The 23,835-nt window shown below is 40.0% G+C and overlaps 2 protein-coding genes and 1 long non-coding RNA gene across 12 annotated transcripts in view; 1 reads left to right on the top strand and 2 right to left on the bottom strand.

The window, feature by feature from the left end:
- Nucleotides 1-12,141, bottom strand: part of CDC14A (cell division cycle 14A) — a 69,347-nt gene extending 57,206 nt beyond the window's left edge. For 2 of the 4 annotated variants that reach the window (XM_069789489.1, XM_069789491.1), the window contains exons 1-2: nucleotides 11,244-11,546; nucleotides 10,597-10,687 (exon numbers count right to left, since the gene is read on the bottom strand). In XM_069789489.1, coding sequence (XP_069645590.1) covers nucleotides 10,597-10,687; nucleotides 11,244-11,349 — 197 coding nt within the window. In that variant the 5' untranslated portion in view covers nucleotides 11,350-11,546. Of the gene's footprint in view, nucleotides 1-10,596; nucleotides 10,688-10,996; nucleotides 11,162-11,243; nucleotides 11,547-12,042 lie in introns of those variants that run through there. The other 2 variants (XM_069789490.1, XM_069789492.1) reach the window with 2 other exon arrangements.
- On the top strand, nucleotides 11,695-15,591 carry LOC138686439 (uncharacterized). 2 transcript variants are annotated; one of them, XR_011325821.1, is made up of 2 exons: nucleotides 11,695-12,073; nucleotides 12,286-15,591. It is a non-coding gene; the product is annotated as an uncharacterized lncRNA (long non-coding RNA). The 2 variants fall into 2 exon arrangements; XR_011325822.1 differs by having other exon boundaries at nucleotides 12,242-15,591.
- Nucleotides 14,895-23,815, bottom strand: EXTL2 (exostosin like glycosyltransferase 2). Of its 6 annotated transcripts, XM_069789499.1 has the most exons (7): nucleotides 23,153-23,528; nucleotides 22,650-22,712; nucleotides 21,929-21,983; nucleotides 21,398-21,468; nucleotides 19,658-20,085; nucleotides 18,193-18,263; nucleotides 14,895-17,596 (listed from the first exon to the last, which is right to left on the bottom strand). In XM_069789499.1, the coding sequence occupies exons 4-7, from the start codon at nucleotides 21,400-21,402 to the stop codon at nucleotides 17,105-17,107; spliced, it is 996 nt and encodes a 331-aa protein (XP_069645600.1). In that variant the 5' UTR covers nucleotides 21,403-21,468; nucleotides 21,929-21,983; nucleotides 22,650-22,712; nucleotides 23,153-23,528; the 3' UTR covers nucleotides 14,895-17,104. The 6 variants fall into 6 exon arrangements, 5 of the variants coding, with proteins under 5 accessions (XP_069645600.1, XP_069645603.1, XP_069645601.1 ...); XM_069789502.1 differs by lacking the exons at nucleotides 22,650-22,712; nucleotides 23,153-23,528 and adding an exon at nucleotides 23,634-23,815; XM_069789500.1 differs by lacking the exon at nucleotides 22,650-22,712.
- Nucleotides 23,816-23,835: the final 20 nt, after the last annotated feature.

Here is a 23,835-nt window from a genome sequence, read left to right as displayed (position 1 = left end):
ATACTATGAAGAATAAGCCAAATAGAATTTCTTATGGGTAGTAAAATTTATTTAATAACAGCTGTCTTGATCTCCATCTGCAGTTCATTTCTTTGTATCCCACCCTCCACTATTACATATACACTTTACATATGTTTCCCCCCCCCCCCCCCCCCATAATCCTCATCTCTAGGCTGTTCTTCCAATTTATTATTTATTTCATGTCTTCTGATTGTTCTTGTTTCTCTCTTCTAGATTCTTCTTAAACATTCATATTACCTTTGAAGCAGCAATCACTGTCCTTACCATAAGAGCTAGCAGCAGTAGTCTGTACAGGAAAATTATTCCACAATAAAATTAAGTTCCTGGTAGGGATTCACAGTGTTCTTCCTAGCTAACCCTTCATATAGACACCTTTACAAGTAAGAGCAGTCTTTATGCAAGCAACTTATTATGAGACCTTCTAGAACTTTCTCCTTCCCCACCCACTGTGCAAGATTGCTCAAAATTTAAATTGCAAGTTTTCTCCAATATTTTTCCTTTTTGTGTAGAGAAGTCTTTATCTTGATGGTCTATGAAAATTTGTTGATGCACACGTTATAAGTTACAGTGAGAATGAACTATAACTTAAACTGTTTTAATCTGCTCTGCCTTAAGTCTTTAATAAAGGAGACAGGACACTTCTTGCTTATTGACAAACAAAACAGGCCATCAGCATCTGAATGTGTATTATTTGGGGAATGACAAAAGAAAAAGGTAACTATGTTCTATGACTTCTGGGCTTTAAAGGAGGGAAAACTTACTGAAATCAGATGATAGAACAGGTGGTAGTACCTTTCAAGCTTTCTTCCCCCATGACAGAGGGTTTATTTTTCAGGAAAATTAATTACATTCCAGTTAAACACATGAAAACTTTTACTTTGAGGGCAGCCAAACATTGGGAAGAGGTTGTTCAGAGATGCTGTGGAGTCACAACCCAGTTGTACAAGGCTATGAGGAACCTGCTCTTGTTGACCTTGCTTTGAGCCTGGGGGTTGGATTAGATGATCTCCGGAGGTGCCTTCCAGCTTCAGCCATTCTGCTATTCTAAGTGGACACAACAACAAAGTAGGAGTTCCCTATCTTTTTGGTGCTTATAACTTTACTAATATCTTCCTCTCCACATTCTATCAAACAAAAAAGCCAAGCCCAGTGCAAAAAAAGACAATTACATCCAGGGCGAGTAGCCTGCCTGCCACACCAATGCTATTTCAGTATCAGCTACTTTACAAATTCAAACAACAACATAAGTGTTTGTTAAGATTCAGTTCAACCCTTCAGTACAAAATGCTATGACATAATGCTTAATTACAGAAACTCATTAGCTGGGTCAAAGACTAAGCTGTCCAACTATTAGGACTTTATTTGTAGGGTACACAGAAGTTAACTCACTCAAGGAAAAATTGCAGCAGCAGTAAAGCAGGGTTTAACTTTAGAATTCCTCATCTTTTCTTAGGTAAGCCTGCCAGATATGGTCAACAGTTATAGCTATTTTTAAGACAAAACCATCCATACAGTTTTAAAAAAAAATTCTAAGAAGGACACATATGAGTTATGACAAATAAGTTAAAGCTGGAACTCTAACAACACTGGAGTTAATGTAGCTTCTAGAAAAGCTACATAGAAGGCTTACTAACATATCTTCCCATTCTGCTGCACTAACACCTGCTCTAAATCAAAACACGAACCCTATCTTGTTCCATTAACTTTAGAGTATTATTTCACTTAAATATATGATGGAAGAGTAGAATTTAGGATTTTAAGATTATTTTGTGAAAAATACTTTTAAAAGTATTGTGATAAAGTGTGGAATATGATAGTTACTAGAATACAGAACACTTTTTCTTAAACCAGTGTGAGCAAAGTAGCTTTGATCAGCTCAAAGACAGAACTGAATACACAGTTCATCTAAAGTACTGAAGAATTACAGCCATGCTTTCAATAGTAAGTTATTATTACTATTAATTTCCTAGAAGTACATCAGTACAAAGTCATATATCCACTTCTACTTTTCCATATAATTAAACTCAAACAGAAGTGTAGGAAAAGCACATTAAAATGAATTTACAAATCAATTTATTGACAACAGACAAATTAATTACTATTTTGGTGGGGATAAGGATAAAATACATTTGAGTCTATCCATGAAGTAATTATATTTCTACAAAATAAAGCCATTCAGATTCCCTTGGCCACCAAGCTAAAGATGTAAATCTTAGACCAACTATTTCTCCATCACTTACTACCATTAAGTATGCTGTGCTTCTCTTAACACAGTGGGGGAAGTATCAGCGTTTAAGATTCTGGTACTACCACTGTTTGTCTATGCTACAGGAACAAGATATTTCTCAGGATCCAAACACAATCATAAAGGAAAGGCACTTTTGGTCACTGTTCCACCAGCATTATTACCCATAAACCAAATACTGGCAATTCCTAAGTTATTTACATAACACTATGTAGGCAGTATAAACCAGCCATTGGTTTCACTGATAAAACATTGTGGTAGATATGTGAGGGAGAAAGGTTATTTGTTATATGTATAATTTTAACTTTCCCCACTTAATGCCTCTAAACTGGAATAAGCTTGAATGTCCTTTTTTTAATGTGTTTAAGTGAAACAAGTGCTTTACAAACCTCCAAATCAAAGAGTTCTCTGAAATACAAAGCTCTGTATTGAAGTCAATGAACTCTGATCTACAAAACCCTTCTTCAGTTTATATCCTTAGAACTAAATACACTTTGACATGTTTAAACAGAAGGGTTTAATCTTATGCGCCCTCATTACTTTTAGAGTAACAGGCCATTTTTGTACTTGAATTAGAGACACTTGATCCTGACTTACCCAGAGGATTTTCTTAAGAACCGAATTTTGACAGAGTTAAATGTAAATGGAAGATAGGAAATGGGGGCTATGGGGAATAGCGAAGAAACGACACACCAAGTTGTCATCTGAACAAAGAATATTATCTGACAAAAGTTGAAGATAAAAAACGTAAAAGTCATCGAATCTTCCTATGTGATACTCACTGATAACAATCTACCCAATACTATTTTACTTCCATCTCTTTTACAAGTAACAGGCTTCCTTTGTATCTACATGTTTTAATAAGCATTTATACCCAATAAGAAATCAGGATGCCTCTGATGCTTAAGCCAGTTAAGAGAGACAGTGATTTACAATGGAGGTGGGAACCAGATATGAGGAACAGAAGGCAAGTATAGTATTAATCTACATTTAATTATATTTTGTTTTAAGCAAGTACTTAGATGATAGCTTAAATTATTCTTCCCCCTCATCCCATGGAAACTTGCTATCCTTATGCTTCTCAAACTAAGCAGCAAAACCCCAGAATATACTAGATGAATATTTAAATACTCTACTTCAAAAATACTACCTGGAAGCAGTAGCATAGGTTTCTTGTACCTGTATTCTCCTTAGAATAGGCTCCGAGAACCACTCCTTCCTATCAGTTCTTATAGCTATTCTATAGACATTATACGTCTGAGGTATTTGCTGTACTGTATCATAGGAATGGTCATCCACCTAGAAAGGCCAGCCCATAAAGAGCTCATTGGTCTACCCTGTCATGCGAGCAGTTACTGTACATTCTTCCAGGAAATTTAATGGTGAAAGAAATGTAGTCCACAACTCTTTAGTACAGCAACTCAAGTTGTTTCTGACTGCAGTTCCATGGGATGCCACGTGAAGGAGCCGTGATTCAGCTCAAGCCTTGGGCACCTCTTCTGAATGCTAAAGTCACTTTTTACTAAGCATTTGAATACCACTGACCCTAGTACAGTAGAAGAACGATAAACGGCTTTTGTATCTTGAGCTATTGGATGGAGTCTGGTTATGGTCAATGAAGGAATCCTATAGCCTGGCAGACTTTAAAATGAATTGATAACCTCCACATTAACATCACAGTCAATCTATTTATGGCCAAGGTATCAAGTTATCTTTCAAAGATAAATTGCAATACTTATACTTTACCCCAGAAGCATGATTCTTTTTCCTCAGATGAATACACCAGAGCAGTAGTTTTATACTGCCATTCACTTACAATTTTGTGATATAGCAACAGAGGTACAGATGAAAGGATAGGAGATTCCTATCTGAAAAGCTATTTCAGGATTCTTTTCTTCATGACAGACCAGTGTAAATTCAGTGTTATTGATATGCTGAACATGAGGGTATGCACGCATTCCTACCAGGGTGTAGGCATTTCCAATGGTCTGAATATGGTCCAAAGCCTAATTACCATATTGGGAGGGGAAAAAAAAAAGAAAAAAAAAGGAGAGATCCACCGAGTCAGTTCTAACAATACAATAGTGCTCAGAGGGGATGATGTTACTTGCACGGCAGCTTACTGAATAATTGGTTTAGTAACTTGAAAACAAGTTTAAAAGTTTAACAACTGCAATAATTTTCTGGAGTATTACCCCAGAATTAGAGTACAACTACTCCTTTAGGTAGGAAGCTTGCCTTCTTGGAGACTAGCCACCATATAAAGTCATTTTTCTGCCAGAAAAAGAGCACTCCAAGCTTGCAATTACTCAAACCAAAACGTTAACCACAAGAACTTCAGGAACTAGCAGAAATACAGCTTCCTAACGCAAAGCTACACTAATTTTTCAGCATTTTACAAAGATCCAGCTTACTATTAAAATAAAGCAATGAGAGTGAATTGAAATAAAAACATTCTCCACTTGCTTTTCTCTCCCCCTTTCCTAGGCTGGATGACTGGAATCTTCAGTTCACTGCATTGTAAGGCCCTTGGTGCATGTGCTCTGAATCTAGTCATTAAGCAGTACAAGAACCAGCTACTGCAAAAGTGGCCAACTGGCTACTATGGATAAATGCTTCAAATCATAAGCTCAACACATCTTACATGCAACAAAGTTTCTGGATGAAAGCCAAGAGGATCAGCCCACACATACATTACAACCTAACTGCTGGTCAGGAAGTGTTACCTCTTCAGTATTCTTTCTCCAACTCCTGTTCCCTGGAGTGTGTTTCTCCTTCCTACTTCTCAAGCACACGAAAGAAGGTGAGATGTTCAACAGCACTGTCTACCTGCTTTAGCCCCATCAATTCCAGTAACACATGAATTGCTAGGAGCTTTCTTATCTGGGCTGAGACACAATCCCTAACACTTATTACTACTTAGAGATTGCACTCTTCTGAGTGGACAAAGGATGATACACCAAATATAACCCTAGAAATTATATATCACCTCACTGCCTGCATCTGAAAGTAGGAATAATGCAGAGGCTCTGGATTATGCAAAATACCAGGTACTCACTCCATTTCTCCTTGAATGCTCCAAATCCTCCTCAAGATCCCAATTTTTCAAAATCCAACAAGAACTCATAGATCCAAATTATAGAAAATTAAATAGCTATTCCAGATATATGCATTTTTGGTACAATGCTCTATGATGTCAAGAACAAAGCATCAGTGAAGAGGTTCTCCTATAAAAAAAAGTTTCCCTATAGAAGAATCTTCAGGTCATGTTAAAAACCCACTCTCTATGGAAAAAAAAGTCATCTTAACAGAGGCCAAGTTTCTCATAAGGGGTTTCCGATATCAAGCTACACTCCTATCCAATATAAAACTGGAGGCCAGAAAACAGATCTGTTTTATCCTGGTACCCTTTTTACTGCAAACAAAAAATCCTCAATACTTTTGGCAACTGCTTTTATCTTTTCCATATGCAGAAGAGAAGACAGATATGGTAAAGCAATGTGCAGGTATAAAATTTATGAAACTGTTGGACTGGAGAAAACAACGCAGGTGTTAAGGGATAGCACTTTACAAGTTTCAAATATAATATTATGTCAGTAGTTTGTGTCTGAAGGAAAAATTGACACTTGAGTTCTTAGACCTTCTGATTTTCTTGTTTGCAGTGAATTTAAAATCTCTCATTTTAAGATGGAAAACAAAATAAAGCTGGAGTACTACTCTTAATACTCATCTGTAAGATTTAGACATACAAAAGCTTGTATTACTATGAGGTTTTTCTGCTCTGTATTTACATTCAACCTGATAGAAGTTAGAAGTTGGGAAATTTCCTTTTTTTTTGTGGACTTCAGTTTACTACGTTATCTTGGTCATTCGATAGTCAGGTTCAAGTCTTCAAAAACTACTGATGTGAACAAGGAACATCCTGTTCTCCGTGTGAAGTGACAGCTCTGTTTGTTGTAACACGGCTAAGTTTAAGTTTTCTTTTTCCTCTCAAAGGATATAAGCCACAGAACAATGGAGAAATTCAGGTTTCCTATGCAAGTACTGTTACTGGATAGCCACAGAAAAGCAGCATTTAGCCAAAGTACAAATAAACAACTTAACCCTTACTCTTCTCAAAGGAAAGAGAAACTGCTTCTTTGCATATACACATGCAGTGAAGGAAACAAGTCCTACAAGCCAAAGTCCAAACAGTAGTCATTTAATATTGTTGTAGCTAAGCATGTGAGAGTTTTATTCTACTGCTGCTCGAACTCTAAGAAGCAGCTAACATTCAGACTGCTGTGAAATGGGAAGGTAACATACCATGGCTTGAAACAAAGTTTTAGTGTAAAACATATCAGAGAATATCATATTACTTTTACAGCCGTTCACAAGATGTCAGAGACTAGATCTGCAAAAGCTGTTTATACAAGAGATACAAAGCCAGAACAAATGATTGAATAAAAATATTAGGATTTATGAAAGTTGCCACTGTAATTTATCAGTAACAGATTCCTGGTTTTCATTATCTAAATTTTAATTTTGTTTGAGAAAACTACTCAACAATAAAAAGGACATCAAAAGTTGCTTTGATAAAAATATGTGAAAGCCAAGTTAACCAGTCAAGTGTAGTATTCTCAACCCAGATCTGTTTACTGAAAGGTGAAACATGAAAGACGCTATTCTTGGAGAACAAAAAGCTTCTTACTAGTGCCTAACTCATTAATTGAGGTCTTGCCAAGGCAAGGCTTGTCTATTTGCCAAATGACAGTCTTCATCAAGTTGGATTATTTCTCATTAACTCATTTTTCTTGAAGTAATAGCTACCTGCACTACATTACCCTGAAAGATTGTATTCTCTTATAAGCAGTAGTGCGGACTTTTTCAGGAGGGACCTCGGAGAGTTTCAGAAAGAGACTGACAATCTTACAGAAAGAGAACAATCAAAAACAAGAACTCAGAAGTGGATAAATTAATTTAGGTTTCTTGTTCCCTCAACTGAGGAATTTACATACCATTTCCCTAGCATAATAGGTTCAAGGTTAAATTGCAGCACATTTAACTGAAATGGTGACAGTTCTAGTAGCGAGTTCCTAGTCAGCCAGCATTTGAGATGTTCTTAAAAGCATTTAAGCCTATCTTTATTATTTTTAAAAGTGTGAATGTTATGGTATGAGTGGTATGAATTCATTAGAACAGCTGACAACTTCAAGTAGAAACTGAAGGCTAAACTACTCAAGATTACATAACCACACTTCATGTACCATGTAGTGATAAATCACATGATAAGCTGCAAGAGCAAGTCAGGTCAAAACTTCCAAAACCATTAGATCTAGCACTACAGCTGTCTGTTTAATAAATGGGGTGTACTATTAATGTACACTATTACTTCCTTACGTCTCTTCAAGAGACGAGAAAAAAAAAGGGAAGCAAGGCAGTGAGATTAAGTACTATGTGATCCAATAGCATACTCTGTAATCAGACAACCCCAAATCTGCATATTCATGAGGTTTTCAGATCACATATTGCTTCAGTGAAAGCAGACTGACACCTCAGTAAAGTCAGTTAAATAAATTTCTGTAACACTTTATACTTAGGCATTATCAATAAAATTAACAGAATAACAGCCCAAAGAAAAGCAGTTTACTTCCATGCACAATGAAGTTATATTTGTCGTGTCACTGGAAAGATGCATTTAAACATAATTAAGTCAATAAACAGTTGTATTAACAAAATTACTTACATACGTCACAGGTGCTGAGGATTTTGTGCCTCAATCAACATCTCCTATCCTCCTCCTTGTAACAATCTGAACAATTCATTTGATTAAAAAGCAGAAGTGGCCATGAAATTGTGATCAGCAAGAACAGCACAGGCAGGCCATTTTGATGAAGACTCTGGAAACCACTGCTCTGAGCTACAGGACTTCAAAACTCACTTCCAAATGTTTATTTTGCTATCATGTAACAAATATTTCTAATCACTTTCTGAGAAAGAAGGCTGCATTTTTGAGAAAATGAGCAGAATATCTGATCTGGTGTATTAAAGTTACACTCCACTACTACTTACACACAACCCCTGACGTCAGACCCCTCACTTTGCTGTGCAGCCTGTAAAACGTAAGAGACTCATATCTGGCTTGCTGATAAGCATAAGGAAGAGGAAAGCTATACTAAAATCAGTATTTCCCCAGGAACCAAGAGACTTGCATTCTATTCCTCATTTTGTCTCTAGCTTTCCAATTTCAGAAAGATATTAAACGAACAGATAAAGTGGTAACCCTATTGACACTTGCTTTTACTTCCCTGAGACAACATAAACTTCCTTGGAGATGAGAGGGAAAAGAAAGAGGAAAAAACAAAAATAAAATAAGGCATGGTTTTACTACCAAATATTGCATATATTAATAATGATGGGTGCTGCAATACAAGTATCAGGGGAAAGTTTAATAACCTAACTCTTTTACATATCAGTGCTAAAGAAAATTCATTCATATCACCTGGTGACTGTCACTTAATTTCTACCTCATATTATGCCTTAGTATTTTAATTTGAGAGCACAAAAGGGAGACTACTATTACAGTATCAGATATATGATGATAGATTTAAAAAAGGCCACATAGATTAGGAACTATCAATTCAGAAAATACACCATGAGTTACATGCCCAAAATTTTTAGATGCATCCTAGAAGACAAAGGGAAACTTTGCTTCCTTCCATTATCTTGTAGTTATATCTGGTATAAAGTTACACACCCTGATATGTGGTTAAGAGGTGATTGGGTTAAGAAGTATACTTACTGAATTTCCTTTACACATGTTAAAGAAAATTACTCCTCCCCCCTCCAATTTCTCTTTTTTTTAAAAAATATGATACTGTCCTCACACAAATTACCCCAGTTACAGTCCTTGGTTAGTACAATCATCTGTAACCAACAGTACAGAACTGCTCCCCCTTCCCACCCTCAAGATCAAATCCCACATAAGATTCCTTCACCCTTAGAAGCATATTAAGAGTTAGAAACAAAATACCTCAAGTCAAGCATAACACAGAAGTCTTAGAAGAGATACAAGCTCAATTTTTTCTTTCATTGAAGAAAGTGGAACATATTCATGTAACACAAATTACTAAGGACCTTTTCCAGTCAAATTCTGCTTTTAATATTAGGTCAACCTTGCCTTAGGGTACTCCTGAGGTTCCTTCCAATCTAAATTAGTTAGTTAATTAATTACAGAAACTACTCCCAATCCAAGCAGTTCATTACAAAAGTCAGCTTTGGGAATGAATCTCTGGGAACTCCAGCAGAAGACACACAGCTTAAGATAATGAAGACTCAAAAATGTGTGTAGAATAGAAACCCTAAAAACTGTAAGCTGCGCATAGAAAGTAAGCTAGAAACCAAGGAAGATTGGTTTACACCTTCACAGAGGCAGTACTGAAGTCACTGGAGAAGGGAAGGAAGAATGGTTGATGCTCACAAGTTTAACTCATATGGAAAGAAAGTTATATTTAATATAAGACCATATTTTTTGTTTCACCTGTGCTGCAGCAAACCCCTTGTCAAGTGGCTAGATATATCATCACACACGAAACAGCTGATCTGGAACACAGTGTAGGGCAACTACTTTTTAACCACAGCATAGAGCGATTACTTCGTTTAGTGCATTTTATGTCCTTTAATAGTATTCACAACTATAATCAATTCTACTTTTGGAGGACACTGACAGCACAGAGAAGGTCAAACACATGAAGTTTTTACTTCACAGAAAATACTTTTTCTGCTGTTCTAAAGCTACAAAAGCCGACAGGAAGTGCTGTCTCAAAACCTTCTGCAGACTTACAAAAAAAGGTGCAGATGTTCTTCAAAAGCACATTTAAGCTTTGCATTCTCATAGTTCTGTATAAAAGATGATCACTTCATACTCTCTATACAGGAAAATACATATAAAACAAACTATTGTTTCATCTATTCATACCAAGTATGAGTCTTCAATTCAAGACACCATTTACTAAGATGTAATTAGTCTTGAGATCTTCTCCACCTTATAAACAAATCTTACAAAGCTCAGATATATTTCCCCTAGCTCAACCACAATTTAAGCCATTTAACTGGCCTCATAGCTGGTTTTGTGGGGTTTTCTGTTGGTGTTTTTTAATAGCAGTCCTGTTAACTAGTTTCAGCTAATGTATAAATGTATTTAGGCTATATATATTTAGGCTAACTTTATACTCATGCTTTGTGCAAGTAGCTAAATTGAGCAAAAATACTCTAAACAGTATTAAACTGTGTTGGGAAGAATCTCAGGCAATCACTTCGAGTATGCAAAACACAACAGATCACACACTTACTTTTCATAGACCAGTTCCTCATCGGTACAAAAGTAGTGGGTATTTACGGTACTTTTCGGTTTATTTCGTAAAGTAGCGAAGTACAACCGATCTGAAAGACAGAGTAGGGCAACAGCGTAGGACTGACAAAGCAGACCGCCACTTCCCCGCCGCACGCCCGTCACCCCGCCGTGCCCCGCCGCGGCCCGGGAGCGGAAGAGGCACCGCTGATCCTTTTTCTCCTGCGTGAGCGGTGGCGGGCGCGCGAGCGCCCGCTCCGCCCGCGGGCCCTGCCCACCAGGACCCCCCGCCCCGCTCCGACCGGCCGGGCACCCCTCGGGAGCGACTTCAGGAGGGCGGGGGAGATTTCTGACCCAGAACACAGCAACACATACCAACAGGTGCCGGCCCCGCTTCTTACCGGAAAAGACAGGAGGAAGGAACCGCTTAGGCGTGCCCCGCAGCAGCCGAGGGGCAGGCGGCTGGCGAAAACCGCAAGGCGGAGGGGGCCGAAGCCGAGCCAGGCACGCAGCAGAGCCCACGGAGCCGGGGGAGGGAGGTGGAGGGAAGACGGGGAAGAAGCCAGCGGGTTTCCTTTTTGAGGGAGGCTCCGGCGAGCGGGACCGCCGCGGCCAGGGGATGGGGAGGGCTCCCCGGCCCGTTCTCACCTTTCACGAACTCCGAGGCTCCCCCCAGCACTTCGGAGGCGGCTGCCGCCGGCTCCATCTTAAACAGGGCGCGGAGCAGCGAGGCGCGGGGCGGCTCCGAACTCATGGCGCTCCCGGGCAGCCCCGGCGTAGCCGGGGCGCGCTCGCTGGGAAGCGACCCGTTGCCCGGAGGGGCCGCCCGCCAGGAGCGCCGCTGCTGGGAGCGCCGCTGCCGCAGCCCGCATAGGAACGGGAGCGGAGACGAAAACTAGCTCCGGGACGCGGCAAGCCGCCGAGCGAACGGGCGGGCGCCCGCAGGGACTTCAGCTCCACCCCGCCCCGCCCCCAGCCAGGAGACGCCCCCGGATAAAGAGACAGCGGGCGGTTACCAGGCGACCGGCGGCGCTCTAGCAACCGCGTTACCGAGCCTTTGTTTCGCCCGGCCCGGGGCCGCGACGTGCGAGTGACCGGCCCCCACCTCCCCCCCTCCCCGGCCCGGCAGCCCCGCCCTCCGCCTCACAGCGCCTAACCACCGGGCAGGCAGCCCGCCAGCGCCCCTGATCCGCCAGGCAGCGGCTTTGCACCCGGCACAGCTCCGCCCTCCGCCTTAGCCTTGCTCTCACGCCCACCTCCCGGTGGGACGCGGCCCTCTCCGCGCCTGGGCAGCGCCTCCGCGCCGCGCTGCGCTTTTTTTCTCCTCTACCCCCCCCCCCCCCGAGGGCGGCCCATGGCAAAACGCCCCACGGAGACAGAGGGGGTCTCGAGGTACAGCTCGCAGGCCCTGAGGCAACGGGAAGCAGACCTGAGCCGGAGCTAGTACCTCAGCAGTGCAGGTCCAGTTCAGGATGGAGGTGAGCGAGCCGCGCGGGCTGGGCGGGAGGCCGCCTCAGGGGAGGGGAGAAGAGAAGGGAAGGGAAGGGAAGCGCTGCGCTGCGCCGCGCCGGCAGAGTTCTTTCTCCTCCACCTGGGACACTTATTAATGCCGGACCCGGCCCGGCTGGGTCTGCACCACCTGATAGACAAACAGACTCACCAATCAAAAGCTGCTTTCCTACATCTCCAGCCAATGAGCGAGCGGTGCCTGGTGAAGAGAGGGCTGCTGCCGGGCTCACATCTCGAGCGGGGTTCTCCTCAGCCGAGTTGCCTCCCGTCCAACGGCCGCACTCAGGCGCCGCCTTTCCCGCCCGCAGGGGTTGCTGTCACCCGCTGGGCCCTCCCTCCCTCAGACGAGGAGTTGTATATGCCGGGCGGCGGCGTCTGCTGGGGAGAACTGAGGGGGAGCAAGATCTCGGGGAAGCCGCTTGCGGACAGAAAGGGAGGACGCGCACCCCTATCGCAAGAGTTTCTTAACGCGCTGGTTCGAGCTATGGGCTCTCGCTGTTAGTGAGAAGTCATCCAGCAGTGAAGAGTTTCACTGCTGTCGTGAAGCTACACAAAATTACTTGTAGCTTGAGGTTTTAGAAAAGTGAAAGATTGACTTTCTGGTGGTTCATTTACAAAAGCTGAATTAGCTTGTAGTCTGCAATTAACTTACTGCCAAAGAAATAGAAGCATTAAAAGTGTTAGAAATGCCTTTCTTCTACCACCCTCCCCTTTAGAAAGAATTAGTAAGTGCCAAACAGAGCAGACAGTCCATCTCTTTTTTACAACTAAACAAGCAAAAGGTTGCAAAGGAGAGGTACCTTGAGGAGAAAAGGATGCTATTCCCCCCCAAAACAAAAAAAACCCACCCTCAAAACACCTTAAAAAATGTAATACAAAGCAATATGAAGCCCTGAGGTCCATATTATTATCACCATGTTTTCCTAACACTATAAATAACCTACTGTAACTACCAGTTCGTATAAAATTCTAGCGTGTCTGCGGATGAGGCTAAACACGACTGTGAAACACTTTTGACTCTTCAGTTTTTAACCTAGTGTCATAAACACTGGATAATCTTTAAAGCCATACAAATGCAGAAGTAGTACAGAAAACACTTCTTTCGTGCAGTTGTTTTGTAGTTGCTTACTTATTTTTGGTATTTCTAATAATTTGTACCCATGTTCCTAACATTGCTCTTTTTTCCTTTTTTTCATAGCTCCAGAACCAATATTCCTGAATACAACTCTATTTGGGCCTGGTCCTGTAAACTGAGGTAACAAACCTCATTTTCAGTAGCAAGTACCATTCCATACAAGATGCTTGCAAGACTGAGACCGTAGTCTTCTGTAACAGCAAGCTAAATAAAGGTTGTTGGACAGTGTTTGCTTTTCATGGAAATCAATGTGTTTATCTTTTCCTGTATTGTTCTACAGGACTTTCACTTGTATTTAACCCTTAATTAAATAAAATATTCCATTTTTTAATTTAAAAGCAAGGGGTAAAATGTCCTGTGTAAGAAAAGAGGTATCAGTGTATTTTCTCCAGAACCATAGTTTTTTAACACCATTTTTTACTCAAACTTTCACTACAGTTCAATGTAACATACATTTCTAAGTCTCTGCTGCACTCTACTTGAAGGGACTTTGTATGAGCATACTCAAATTAGCTTTAACAAAGCTATCTTGAGCAAACAAGCAAAGATGGAGCAGCGTAACAGGCTAGCTACCCAGTATCTAGAACCCCCAGGTACATAGTTTGCGTTAAAGCCTATTATTTGTAAATCCATCTAGCTAGGCTTGTCAATCTAGGAGGCAAACATGACTGGAAACTGAAACTCCACTGTCAAATGTTGTTTGTATACTGCTTATATACGTTTTGCAAAATTACAAATATTGTTTTGGTTGCATACAAGTTCTCAGTTGTGGCAATTCGCTAGAGCCTTTGTAAGAATAGAAAACACTTAAAATAACCTTTCTTTTTCCCTGTAAAAATATGTACAAAATAACCTCCACATTTTTTCAGTGCCAGTATTGTCTCATAGCTATTAGTACAATTATCTAATGAATTTCACCTTGTAAAATGCTAGCTTTAAGAATGTTTTCACCTCATACAGTTTTGTTTTTGTAATCAATTCCAATTACTGTTTTTAACATTTGATGATGTCAAGGCCACAGTGACATCTTGTGGCATTTCTTTAACTGTAGATAAAGAGCAATTTTCTTGTAGTCTTGCTGCATTTTAAGACTATATCCTGATTTTTTAAATATCTTTTAGGTACCACTTTTAAAGTTGTGTTGCATAAACATTAATTTCTACAGAACATTCAGAGGTGGTGATGAATCTGTTTAGACTCCAAAATATTTCCAAATGACATCCAGATAATCTCTTCAAAGAAATCATCACATGCCTATTATTTTCTTAAAAATATAAATTCTCAGTAATATATTCCATTAAAGGATCTTAAGGCACTGTTATAGCCATCAAGGGATAAAAAGTTACTGCCTTTAAAAAATAAACAAACCAACCCCTTTTGGATCCTAAGCACAATGAATTATGGCTAGAGCTGAAGTCTTACCTTTGAATTTTCTTTGCTATCTAAGACTAACTGCTTAAGGCTGTGTTTTTAATGGCTTTTTTTTTTCCTCATGAGTGGGCCCTACCTAAATTCAGTGAATATATGTGCCAACAAGTACACTTTTTTTTAAAAATGAAATTTTGGTGCTGCTCACCTGTATGCAAACTGTGAGCTTACTTTAGATATCCAACTGAAAAACTTAGTCAATAATCTGAAAATAAACACATTGCAAATCTGTTTTATGTATTTTATTTGACAATGGTACAAATTAAATTTACCAGTATAATAAAAGCTTGTTCTATTAATTCTTTCACTTATACAGAAGAACAAAAAAAACCCCAAAACCAAAACAACTCCTTCCCCCATACAAAGAAACCAATACTAAGATTTGGCTGAATTGACAGTTCATTTCACATTTTAAAAGTAAGGTAAACAACATCTTGAGTTTTAAGAATTCTAGCTGATACTGCACAGAACAGAAGTTACAGAAGACCAGTACTAAATGAAATGCAGTAAACAGAACAGAAACTACAGAAGACCAGTACTAAATGAAATGCAGTAAACGACCACTAGGAAAGTTGCATTTCTGGAAAGAGCATAGACCTGTTTGTATAGTACATATCGCTACAGCACAAAAATTAAAATCTACTTTTCACTATTACAACAAAATTAAGCAGACTTTGCATTGCCATGTTAAGATTTCGCTCTTTAAATCTTACAAAAGTACTAGGAAGACTTCACTGAACAGAAAACAAATCCTTTAACACTGATAGTACAAGGCAAAAGAATCCTCCGTTCCCCCAAAGAAACCCAAAGACTCACACCCAGATTCAGCCCTGCTGTAAAGAACTTGTCACATTTTTCAACCCCTCTTTGTTCAGCTTACTACCAAAAAAAAAAAAAGATAAAATTATACACCATTTGTGCAGATGCTATTTGTGTACTAGGCATTAGCTGTTATTGATTGCCCATAGACACCTTTGAACGAAGAATCAATTAAAAGCTGATGCAGATGAAACTAAATCTACTTTGGATGCCAGATTTGATTCCTCTCTTGTGATCCAGGAAAATCGCTGTCTTTCTTTTGTTCTTTCCTCCATACCACAAAGAAGTTATGTAACTACAACAGAAAAGGTTTGTCCTGTCTATGTTAACACATTTCCAGAACTATGGAGTCCCAATCTAACAAAAGCTATTAATAATAGCTCTGTTTCTTGCTATAGATGAAGCCAGGGAATTCAGAGACTGATAATAGTCCAGCCCTATCAAATATCACCGTACCTTAAAATGCTTTACCCATTCATTGCACATTTTAATTCTGTTGTCATAGCCACCAAAAACAGATGAAAGGAAGCAAAAAGTAAACACTCATTTGAAAGAGTAGTTAAAAAAACAGTAGACCTGTAATATTACAAAATGTACATTCTGTAATAAATGTAGAACAGCTTGCTCTTAATAGGAATTGTAAATAAGACATTTTTTAAAAGTGAGGATTTTCTTGGGCACATTTTTGTAACAATGTACATGCAAAATAACAAAATAAAATTAAGTACTAAAGAAAGTATTAGTAAGTAACATCCCATCCACTTCTTCTGGCTGCTTATGTAAGTTTTGTATTTCATGTATTCATGTTTCTTACATTTCCAAGTACTAGGTTTTACCTTTCAGCTGCTTGCAGTGCTTCAGCAACTCTAGGCGAATAAATAATAGGATAAAAGCCACATCAGAGATCATTTTCCACTATTTCAGCAGTAGTAGATATTGGAGGCAATGGTTTTAGAACTATCTGCAAGTAAGGTGAGGTACTCTTTTTCTGGCTTGCTTTCATAGCAGCTTCAGGAACATCTCGGAATACAGAATAGCTTATATACATACTTCAAAGAGGTTTTATACAGGAGTCTAGAAGCCTGGCCAAGATTTTACTATACTCCTTCTATAGTTTCACTGGGAACTGGGTAGGAGGAGGTGGAAGGCAAGGAAGCATCTCAACATACAACTATCAAAAATATGCCTAGACCTCATTTGACTAGATACATATATTTAAAACAAAACAAAAAAACCCCAAAAAACAAAACCAAACACCAACCCCCCAAAACCCCAAACAAAACAAACAAACAACAGAAGCACTAAAGGGTAGGAGTGCATTTTTGTCTGCATGTTTCTGAAGAACTGGCCTAATTAATTGTAATAGCTTTTCAGGTTTTAAGGAAAGAAGATGATTTTATCACAGCTAAACATTAGTATATATCCTTTAAGTTTTCTCAGAACTTACCTTGGAGAATTAGTAAGAAAGGAAAAAAAAACATATAAAAAGCCATATGGAAAAAATTCAGAGGCTACAAATAAGGACAACCAAGATGCAGTAATTACACCTTCTTCTCTCCTTGAACTCAGTACAATTCACTGAGTATTGTTTAACATCTAACCCCTTCAATTCATTGGCTTATATTTTATTTTTGTGATTGGCATAATTAGGAAAACCAAACTGAGAAATCATGATATTAGAATATTTTAAAGGCATGCCATCATAAATATTAACCAGTTTATTTACACAGTAAGATCTCTGTAACAAATGCTCTGCTCGGTGCCACATTCCAGAATAGCCACTGTTAGTGTCTTTTTCTAAATTTCTTATATCAACAGGCTTCACAAACACTCCTGAAGGCTTACCAGTATGCTTGGCTACAAGAAAATTCATGGCAATATCATCACAATTTTGAGTTTCATCTATTAAGGCATAAACAGCTTCTGGCTGTCTTTGAAAGTCTTCTAAATATCCACTATGAAAAAATGCTGCACCAATAAGAACCATAGAATACTGATCTCCGTTTCCAAACCCAGGATTCTGCAGTTCAAAGCTGCCATAACTGTATACACCTGAAGGAGTAGAAATGTGCTTTCTAGGAACAAATCCCACTATATGCTCTGGAAATTGCTGAAAGAAAAAAGAAATTTAAAGCATCAAAATGAAGTCCACACTGTGAAATATGTGCTAAGTATTTTCATAAGAGAGATTTTTTTTTAAATGAGAGGAGCACAAGATTATTGCCAGGAAAGAATGAAAATTGCTGGCATATGGTCCTTTGATCTGCATAAATGTTGCAATTAAATACAGTTTTGCAAAACTAACACAATATGCCTCATTCCATATCATGTAGTGCCAAGAAACATCTATCCACAATTTCCAGCTGTGTATTTGGCACTCAAAGTAAGTTTACAGACAATTTCTCTCAGAGATAAAACCCACACAATTTTGTTTTGCAGCCTACTATAGTTTAAATAAATTCAGCAGTCAGCAACTTCAGTGTTCTTGTACAAGAAGAGTTAAAATTTTGAAAGTTACAGATTACAGGTATAGCTATTATTGAATATTTTTGCAATTTCTACTACTCAATGCTTCAATCCTTATAAAATCTAACTTTATAGCTAGAAAGTCAATGGTAAAACATTATGATATAGTGTTACTCTAATTAAAACCATTAATCTCAATTGTAACTCACAAATACTGCCTGTCAAGGTGCAAAACATTACCTGCCAAACAGAAAAGGCAAAAGCAAGGTCATGAGCACTGACTAGTGTATCATCATCCATCATTAAAACAGCTGAAGGGAGAAAAAAAAAAAAAAGAAAAATTTTTAACTTATCAAAAGATTAAACACATGAGCACAGTATGTAGCGCAGTATTTGACAAGTTAGCTGTGAAACTTCTATAACTATTAAGCTGAATTGCAGAACTGAATTGTAACTCCTTAAAAGTAGATTGAGAAAACGGATTTCAAAGCTAAAGCAAGGTTGCAGCTTTGTAGTAACTATAAGCAAACCTAAGTTTTAGATTATTTGCCAGGCTCTAGCAAAGCTCAGCAACCTTAGATCATCTGTAGTACAGCTGGACAGATGTGTGTTGGAAAACTTGGGAGTGTTTGGCAAAGCAACTCAAAATTCTACTAATCTTGTGTAAAAATACAAAAAATAAAGAGTTAGATACCATTCTTTAGTGTATGAGATATATACGGGATTCTTAGTATAAAATTTTACCAATCTCCTCACCACTTGCAAGTTCTAAGTAAGCAAGCTTAATAAATCGCACAGGCAACATTCAATATGATTAACTACAGAAGGAAGAATCAATGCCTTAAATTTTAGGCAAAAGACTATCAGAAAGTGGAAAAGGAAAGATATTCTTAGATCAGAACTCCAGACGCATTAAAATTCTTTAAGTTTACAGTCAGAATAAATCCTATTACAGTAAATAAAACACTTGGCAAGTTGAAGTTTCTAGTGTCTTCCTAGAAGTCATGGGTTTTGAGTAGCAAGGCATGTTAGGAAGGGGGCAATAAATAGAATTACCTTTACTAATCATGAGTAAGGTCAGGTCTGTAATGCAACATATGGGGTTTTTTTCCACTTGAAACAAACAGGACTTATTGTTGTGCTTCTCCTGAAAGAGCTTAGGAAGAATATTTAGATGAATAGCCAAAAGACTGGGGAAAATACTCTTAAAAAGGATGCATAATTTGAGATAGACAGCCAGACAGCTAAGGAGGGAAGTTTCTCTGAAGAGCAGAACATGCTTGAGAACTTAGTCTTAGAAAGAATGGATTAAATCAAGTCTTTACCAGATGACTTAAGTCCAGATTAATGCAGAGACTCAACAAATACATGCACTATGAATTTCAGTGTACACTATAAAGGGAGGAGAGGCTGAACTATGTATGTTTGCCTGACAAAGGAAATGGAGAACAGACACAGTTGCAAAAGCCCATGAAATGCATTTGACATCCCTCTTTTTTTCCTTACTCTTCACTGACAGCCTGGTAGTGGTGGTGTGCATCTGGTATCATAACAGGTTTTTCCTTCTATATTACCCACATTCTATTAAGTGGCCCAACAGATCCATGGATTTATTACACAGTATAACTCAAACTATCTCTCTTTTAGCATTCAGATTTTAAGTGTGAAAATAATCTTGGTAGTAGCAATATGAATGGCTGATTACCTTTTGTTTCCAGCTCAGGGAAATTCTGGAGTCTGTTCCTCATGCGATTTACAGTTTGAACTTTAAAGACAACAGGGACAGGATGAGGCCCCAAGGAATTCCACATTTCCTCTGGTATCTTCTCACCAATGTTGTTCCACACAACAATTACTTTATGAAGGTGGGGGATGGCTTGATAATGATTTAAAAGCTTTAGCAGTAAGTCAGTTCTATTATATGTCTGCATAATAAGAGTAAATGAATCCAAGGCAGACTGACTCTGGCTTTTTGGTTCCCTTCTCAAATTGGGCATTTTGTCATCTTTGATATTGGGAAGCAAAGCTGTTAAAGCACCTGCCACAAGAAGCAAGACAATGATCACCACAGAAGTGAAGTGTAGTAGGCGGATTCCCATAACTCTTCCTGGAAGCTTACAGAAGTGAAAATACCTTTAAAACAAGTAACAGGAAAGGAAAAGTCATTAATCACATGTATAGTTATCTCTCTTACTTGAGCAAAACTCCCACAATATTAAGTAGACTTTTGTTTAAGTAAATAAATAAGGAGCATTTCAGGACTTGAGCCAATTACTTTCAACTATCAAGACAGATACTTCTGGTACTCAGTTTCTATGTTTACTTGCTTTTCACTTTTTTTGGTTAACTTTGGATTTCATCCTTTTGTGAAAATGAATCTAGAGTAATTCTTTAACTCTAGATTGTTCATCATCTCTTATTTTCTCAGTGCTGCATTTTTGATTAAACATCTACATACCTCACCAAACCCATCCAGCTAATTTGTAAAATTAGAATTAGATTGTAAAATTAAATTAGAAAGCTAATTTGTACAGAGACTCAGTATTTTCAGCATTGCAGGAGCTCTGCCTTAGCTGGGAAACAAAAGGGAGAGAAGGTGCCTTCTCAAGAGCTCTGGCAGAAAGGAAGTAGTTAAGATGCTCTTTCTTTTTCCATTGCTGAGGCACTGTACACAGAAGGAATGATCTTTACCACTGATTTGCTGGACATTTTGTCAATAGTTTTTATATCTGCTCGATAATCGTTATTAATGTGGAAAATATGATTCCGATCATACTAAATGAGGCTACAACACAGGTGGAGCAAAAGAAACATGCCAAATGGAATAATGTGGGAATGCAACAACATCAGTAACAGCTTGTCTGCTAAATCTAGAACTCAGCAGAATCTGGAAACGTCAGATGCTAGGTGCTATGTATCAGCTAACTGGGGGAGCAGCCTTAGTATAAAGCAAGGGTTTCTTGATCCTCCTGATCTTGGAACTAAACAGGAGCTCTTAAAAACCAGCTCCTACAAAGGTAGCCCTGACATTCATGCTGCTTAAGCAGCACTCCCAATTCTCCAGACATTTATAAATTGTAAACTCAGCAGGATCCAGCAGCCACTGCATTCCACAGTTTGCCCCTCAAATGTGTCATCCACATCTCTTCTTCCTCCTTTACTTGCAAGATTAGTATTAATTGAATACAAGATGAATATTCTAACTACTAAACAGTTACTCACGTATACATATTACTCATGTTACTCCATTAATAATTTCTAAGCTTTCAGCAGGGAATTCTGATCAAATTAGGTGATCCAGGACAGCCCCATCAATTACAATTTTTGAGAGAGTATCTGCGTGTTTTTTTCACAGAAGTTTTGATCATTTTTTTCCAAAGTGCATATACCATGCTTGAAAATATGAATGTAAATTATTTTAGTCTAAAAAAACCTCTCAACTTACCTCATTGTTGCCAAGTAGGATTGTTTTTGCCCCCCTTGTTTTTACAGGACAGTTGTTCGTGATCTTTGAATCTGTTGGAAATTAAAGGGACTGTAGAACTGAAGATCAACAGTTACCCCACATGCTACCCAGCATTCTTTTACAAGTAAACTTTCCTCTCAATTAGTGATTAATGTACGCATTCTTGGCCATCATCCAATCCCTCTTCCTATTGCTCAGTTGAGTAATTGTCTCTGCCTTTCAATGAACACTCCAGAAAGAAGTTATGACACCAGTTGGTTAGAAAGAAAAGCACAGCATATTCCTCTGCTTGTAAAATTGTCACTTTGTGCCAATGCAATGTCTGTGTGTTCCATCCTTAGGGTCAACTACAGAGATACACGTAGGTCTCCAGAACCTCACAGTCTGTTGCTTTGTTCACCAGGCACCACTAAAATATATATTTGGCTAGCACAGTCAGGCAAGTAGTCCCAATAAAATTATTTTCTTTTCTGGCTCATCCTCCTCACACTCTCCTTCCACTAAGCTTACCAGTTGTGTTAGAGGTTTAAGACACAGCATTTTGTTCTTCCATCTGGTTGGGCAGCTTGGCAGAAGGGAAAGCAAATAAGAGTGTAAGCACAAAAAGGAAGGATGAAAAAGATGCAGGACAGCAACTTAAGAAACCTGTGTCTGTTAAGGCTCCTAGGTTGTTAGAGGAATTATTGTTCTTTAAAACTAGTTAAGCAAAGAAAGGGAGTTTTTATTTTGGATTTAGGAATGGTACTACGAAAGCTTAGAAAATGGTAATTTGTTGAACTCATTGAATACTTGAACCTATGTGAAATTTCTTAAGACTGGTTTGTTTAGGTTGTATAAACTTGCCTCTTAAAAATTTGCGTGTATACCAATCTGAATATGCCCACACATGCAGGTCTTCCCAAATTTGAGTTCCAGTTTTACCACGGACTTATTTTGTGAGGCTGGAGAGGTCACTGAAACTACTTCCAGAAGCTCATCACTTGGTCTAGTTGCTTCATTTTATAGGTGTAAACAATCATGCCTGACTTCTAAAAATGATGGGCAGCAGTGGCTACTCAGCATTTCTGAGGTCCACCATATCTTGGTCACGCGTGCTTTTAAAAAAGGTGAACCTGAGATTCTCTTTCCCCAGTTACAACCTAGACGCAACAATACTTACCAGTACTACTGTAATGACTAATTAGTTAAAATTTAAAAGCATACTTAAGATGAAAATATAAATATTGTTTACTGTGGTTATGAGGCTTCCTGGCTTTCCAAACATTCTTGCGTTTACTCACTTGCATACAACAGGCTGTAATGATAAGCAAGGATGATACTATAACATACTCTTTTTTTAAAATAAATGCCCATATAAAATCTTTAAAATTAGCATCCTGGCACTTTCCAGTAAGAAAGTGCCCATCAGTTTTGCCAATTAAGTCACGAGATTGCAACGCAAGATTGACCTCTTCAAAGAATTCTTACAATACCCCCTGTAGAGAATACCTCTTCAAAATAACACTGAAGAAAATAAAAACCCTGTGTCAAAATACAGTACTTCAGTCCTCATTCCAAGAGAATGACTTCTTGAAGGGGTTCCGCTCTCTTCGCGGGCAGCACCTCGTACTAGCATTTCATAATAATTACGTGCAGCCAGGCTGCAGAAGCGAACAGCTTCCCCTCCCGGGCAGAGCACGCCGTCCCCCCGCACAGCGCCCAGCCCGGCCGCCCCTCACGCACGGTTTCACTCACGTTCAGGAGGGCGCCAGTATTGCCGCTCGCTTCCCCGGCGGTGCGGCGCTACCAGCGGCTGGGCGGCGCTCCCGAGGCGGCACCAGCAGCAGCGAGCGCGGCGGCAGGCCGCAGGGCAGAGGAGAGGAGAGGAGGTGCCGGCCCGGCACCCCGCGGCGCGGTTCGGCTCGGCTCAGCCCGCCCGCGCAGGCCGCTCCGGTGACTCAGGGGCGGCCGGGCTCGACCGCCGCAGCGCTACGGCGGCGGCGCCGCCCTACCCCGCTTCCTGCGAGGCGTCCCTCCGCTTCCTCCCGGCAGGCCCCGGTTTGTAGTTCGGGGTCCTGCCGCGGGCGGGGACTTCGCCGCCGCCGCCACCGCTCCCCCCCCCCGCCCCGCGCCCGGCTCGGGCAGCTCTGGCCGCCACGCAGCTTCCCAGAACGCGGCGTTACGCCGCAGCCCGCGTCCGGCCGCGGGGCGCCCGGCCGCCGCCACAGACCCGTACCGAGGGCTGCCGCAGCAGCTGTGCCGGGAGCACCGGGCATCGCAAGCGGAACGCGGGCGAGCGGCTGGCGCGGGACGGATGAGAATTCATGTTCTGGCTTTGGGTTTGGTTTGGATTTTTAGGCGGCCGCGGCAGCTCGGGCAGCGCGCGCTCAGCTCCGCGTGACCGGTACCCCGGAGCCCAGGCCGGTACCGGGCCGAGC

Source organism: Haliaeetus albicilla, chromosome 8 (genome assembly GCF_947461875.1).
Source record: "Haliaeetus albicilla chromosome 8, bHalAlb1.1, whole genome shotgun sequence".
Classification (NCBI taxonomy): Eukaryota; Metazoa; Chordata; class Aves; order Accipitriformes; family Accipitridae; genus Haliaeetus; species Haliaeetus albicilla.
Note: the sequence above shows the minus strand (reverse complement) of the source record. Positions and strands in the feature narration are given on the sequence as shown.